The 3,229-nt window shown below is 33.1% G+C and overlaps 1 protein-coding gene across 1 annotated transcript; it reads left to right on the top strand.

Moving 5' to 3' along the window:
- The first annotated feature begins 1,788 nt into the window (after positions 1–1,788).
- Positions 1,789–2,975, top strand: LOC145030010 (zinc finger BED domain-containing protein RICESLEEPER 1-like). Its single transcript, XM_078978451.1, has 4 exons — positions 1,789–2,244; positions 2,352–2,631; positions 2,736–2,809; positions 2,925–2,975. Exons 1-4 carry the CDS (start codon positions 1,789–1,791, stop codon positions 2,973–2,975), a joined length of 861 nt encoding a protein of 286 aa, XP_078834577.1.
- Positions 2,976–3,229: the final 254 nt, after the last annotated feature.

The following is a 3,229-nucleotide window of genomic DNA, read 5'->3' as shown; positions in this document are numbered from 1 at the left end:
CAACGTCGTTCGCACATTGCACTCGCTCCTGATCAACTTCGACGTTCGACACTTTGAGTCTTTGACGTTCGCTCATGTTCCAATCAGATTTTGACGGTAACTCGGTAAATCAGTTATTAACAATCTGTAGTATATACACTCTATAGAGTATAGATTAGTAAATTACGGTATTCCCACCAGATTTTGACGTTCGCTCATGATCCAAGCATCCATCGATGTTCGACACTTCTGTTTTTCTTTCTAAATCCAGATTTGGATGACTTTATTTTCTTTATTTATTGATATTATTCTATCACTAGAACTTGAAATTCAGGATCTGATTTTGACTTGTTTTTACCCATTATTTATCGATTCAGGATCCAAATTCTTTAGTTATCAATTAAATTCTATCACTGGAACAATTTAATGATTTTGACTTGTTTCTAAATCCAGATTTTGACGACTTTATTTTCTTTATTTACACTGATTTTGACTTGTTTTTACCCACTATTTAATAATCAGTAGTGCTTTTTTTTTTTCTGTTAAACAATAGCGTTAACCTGTTTATCACTATATTGTTTGTGTAGGTCGATATGGAAGATGTTATTGTTAACAATCATGTTGAGGTTGACAATGAAGAAAGTGAAAGTGATGATTCAATTGAAGAAGTTGACGCACCAAATGAATCACAAGGAGTTGAGAGTACTTCTTCAAAAAAAAAGGAAAACAAGGACATCAACTTCAGATGTTTGGAAAAGCTTTACTAAATTACCAAGAAAAACACCAAATGAAACCCTATATTGTGTGTGCAACAAATGTGGTCAAAAATATAAAGCAGGAAGTCAAAACGGTACCGGTAATCTACGTCGCCATCGAAGGAGATGTGAAGATAATAATACTAGAGACATTGGTCAATATATGATTTCTGATAGCCAAGGTGTAATGGATTTGAGAAATCCAAAGTTTAGTCAAGAAAGACTAAGGGAATTGTTGATTGAAGCTGTTATTACACATGACTTGCCATTCTCCTTTGTTGAGTATGAAGGAATTAGAAATATTTGCAAATATTTGGAACCAAATTCCAGTCATATTTGTAGGAACACAGCAAAGGCAGACATTAAAAAGCTACATGCAAGTCATTGTGTTAGACTTCGTGGCGAGTTGCTTAAATGCCCAAGTAGAATATGCTTAACTTCTGATGCTTGGACATCAATTGTTACAGATGGTTATTTGAGTTTGACTGCCCATTATGTTGATAGCAAGTGGGTCTTACAAAAAAGGATTTTAAATTTTTCTGAATTCCCTCCTCCACATACCGGTGTTGCTATTGCTGAAAAGCTTAGTGGCTTGATCAAAACTTGGGGAATTGAAAGGAAGTTGTTTTCTATCACTTTGGATAATGCTTCCTCTAATGATGTATGTGTTGGATTGCTTAAGAATCAATTTTGTTTGATGAATTCTTTAGTATATGATGGTAAGTTGTTTCATCTGAGATGTTGTGCCCATATTCTCAATTTGATTGTTCAAGATGGGTTGAAACAAATCGATGTGGCTGTGGAAAAAGTTAGAGAATGTGTGAAGTATGTCAAAGGATCTTCAGCAAGAAAAACAAGGTTTTCTCAATGTTGCTCACAAAATCTTTTGGGCACCAGAAAGGCTTTGATGCAAGATGTTCCTACTAGGTGGAATTCTACTTATATGATGCTTTCTTGTGCACTTTATTATTGACTAGCCTTTTCGCATCTTAGTTTGAGTGATTCTAACTTTCAAGATTGCCCATCCTCTGATGAATGGGAAAGAGTTGAGAAAATGTGTAGCTTTCTGAAAGTGTTTTATGATGCAACTCTTCAGTTTTCAGGATCACTTTATCCTACTTCAAATTTGTATTTCCCTCAAATATTTGGAATACATTTGAAGTTGGTTGAAGAGAAGAATAGTCCCGATGAGTATATGAAAAAAATAGCTACCCAAATGTGGAATAAGTTCAACAAATATTGGGCTGATTTTAATGTTCTGTTAGCTATAGCCGTGGTGTTTGATCCTAGATATAAGTTGTCGTTTATTGACTTTTGCTATAAAAAACTCTATGGAGAAGGTTCATCACAATTTAAGGCTATTGAGAGTGCCCTTTATGAACTTTATGATGAATATGTGCAAGCTTCAAAAAATTCAACAACATCCGACTCGACATCACATCAAGGGAGCAACGACAACGTTAGACAAAGCAATGTTGAGGGAGAGTCTAGTCAAAACAACATTCTTGAGGTAAATCATATTTTCTAATTACTATTAAATTTGTTTTTATATTTGTTTAGTTTTTAAATATACTAAATTGCTAATTCGTTTTTTATATATATTATTTTTTATTATAGGAGTTTGACAAATATGATAATGATGATCCGGGTTCCAACACCACAAGTCAATTGCATTTATACCTTCTTGAGCCAAGAGCTAAAAGAACTTCTTCCATTAACATGCTTGAGTTTTGGAAAGCCCAACAATATAGGTATCCTGAATTAGCTAAATTAGCTATGGATATACTTTGTGTTCCCGTTTCAACAGTAGCATCTGAATCGGCCTTTAGTGTTGGTGGAAGAATTTTTAATGAATATCAAAGTTCCTTGAAGCCCGATGTAGTTGAAGCTTTGGTTTGTAGTCGGGATTGGTTGTTTGGAGAAAAAGATAATATTTCATAATTTTTGGTTTTATCGTATTATCTAAAACTTTGTATTAATTTTTTTCTTTACCTTATGTAGTTGGTTTGAATGTGGCTATTGACAACCTAACTCAAAATGTAATGAATTTGAACATCAATGAAGACAATACAGAGGTTATAAATTCGAACATACTTTAAGGTGTCATTTGGTGAGTTCTTTTTAGTACAAATATTTATGTAGCTTTCAAAAGATCATAAATTTGATTGTTCATATTGTTTCTATTTGAAGGTTATCTTGAAGAAGTCGGTGCTAGAGGAAGAAATGAGAATTGTAGCATGAATGAATATCACATTTGTTTTTGGATATGTTTGAACAATTGCACTTTTCATGAATGTTTTGATTTTTAGAGTTTTATTTGGATGTTTATGACTTTATGTTTAATGTTTATTTTGGATGTTTATGACTTTATGTTTAATGTTTATGACTTTTGGACTTCATTTTATTTAGATTTTTCAATTTCATCTTAAAATGTGTTGCTTATTAAAAGGGTTATACGGGTTGGGTTCGACCCACTAACACGTGAACCCGCCAAC

Source organism: Lactuca saligna, chromosome 2 (genome assembly GCF_052625555.1).
Source record: "Lactuca saligna cultivar CGN05327 chromosome 2, ASM5262555v1, whole genome shotgun sequence".
NCBI lineage: Eukaryota > Viridiplantae > Streptophyta > Magnoliopsida > Asterales > Asteraceae > Lactuca > Lactuca saligna.
The sequence above is the reverse complement of the archived record's forward strand: the minus strand, read 5'-3'. Positions and strand labels throughout refer to the sequence as shown.

What these genes read in the sequence shown, in the direction of transcription:
- LOC145030010 (XM_078978451.1), top strand. Translation starts at nt 1,789, where the DNA reads ATGTGTAGCTTTCTGAAAGTGTTTTATGATGCAACTCTTCAGTTTTCA. An exon ending in GTCAAAACAACATTCTTGAG is followed by an intron (nt 2,245 to 2,351) that starts GTAAATCATATT and finishes TTTTTATTATAG; the next exon opens with GAGTTTGACAAATATGATAA. An exon ending in TCAATGAAGACAATACAGAG is followed by an intron (nt 2,810 to 2,924) that starts GTTATAAATTCG and finishes TTCTATTTGAAG; the next exon opens with GTTATCTTGAAGAAGTCGGT.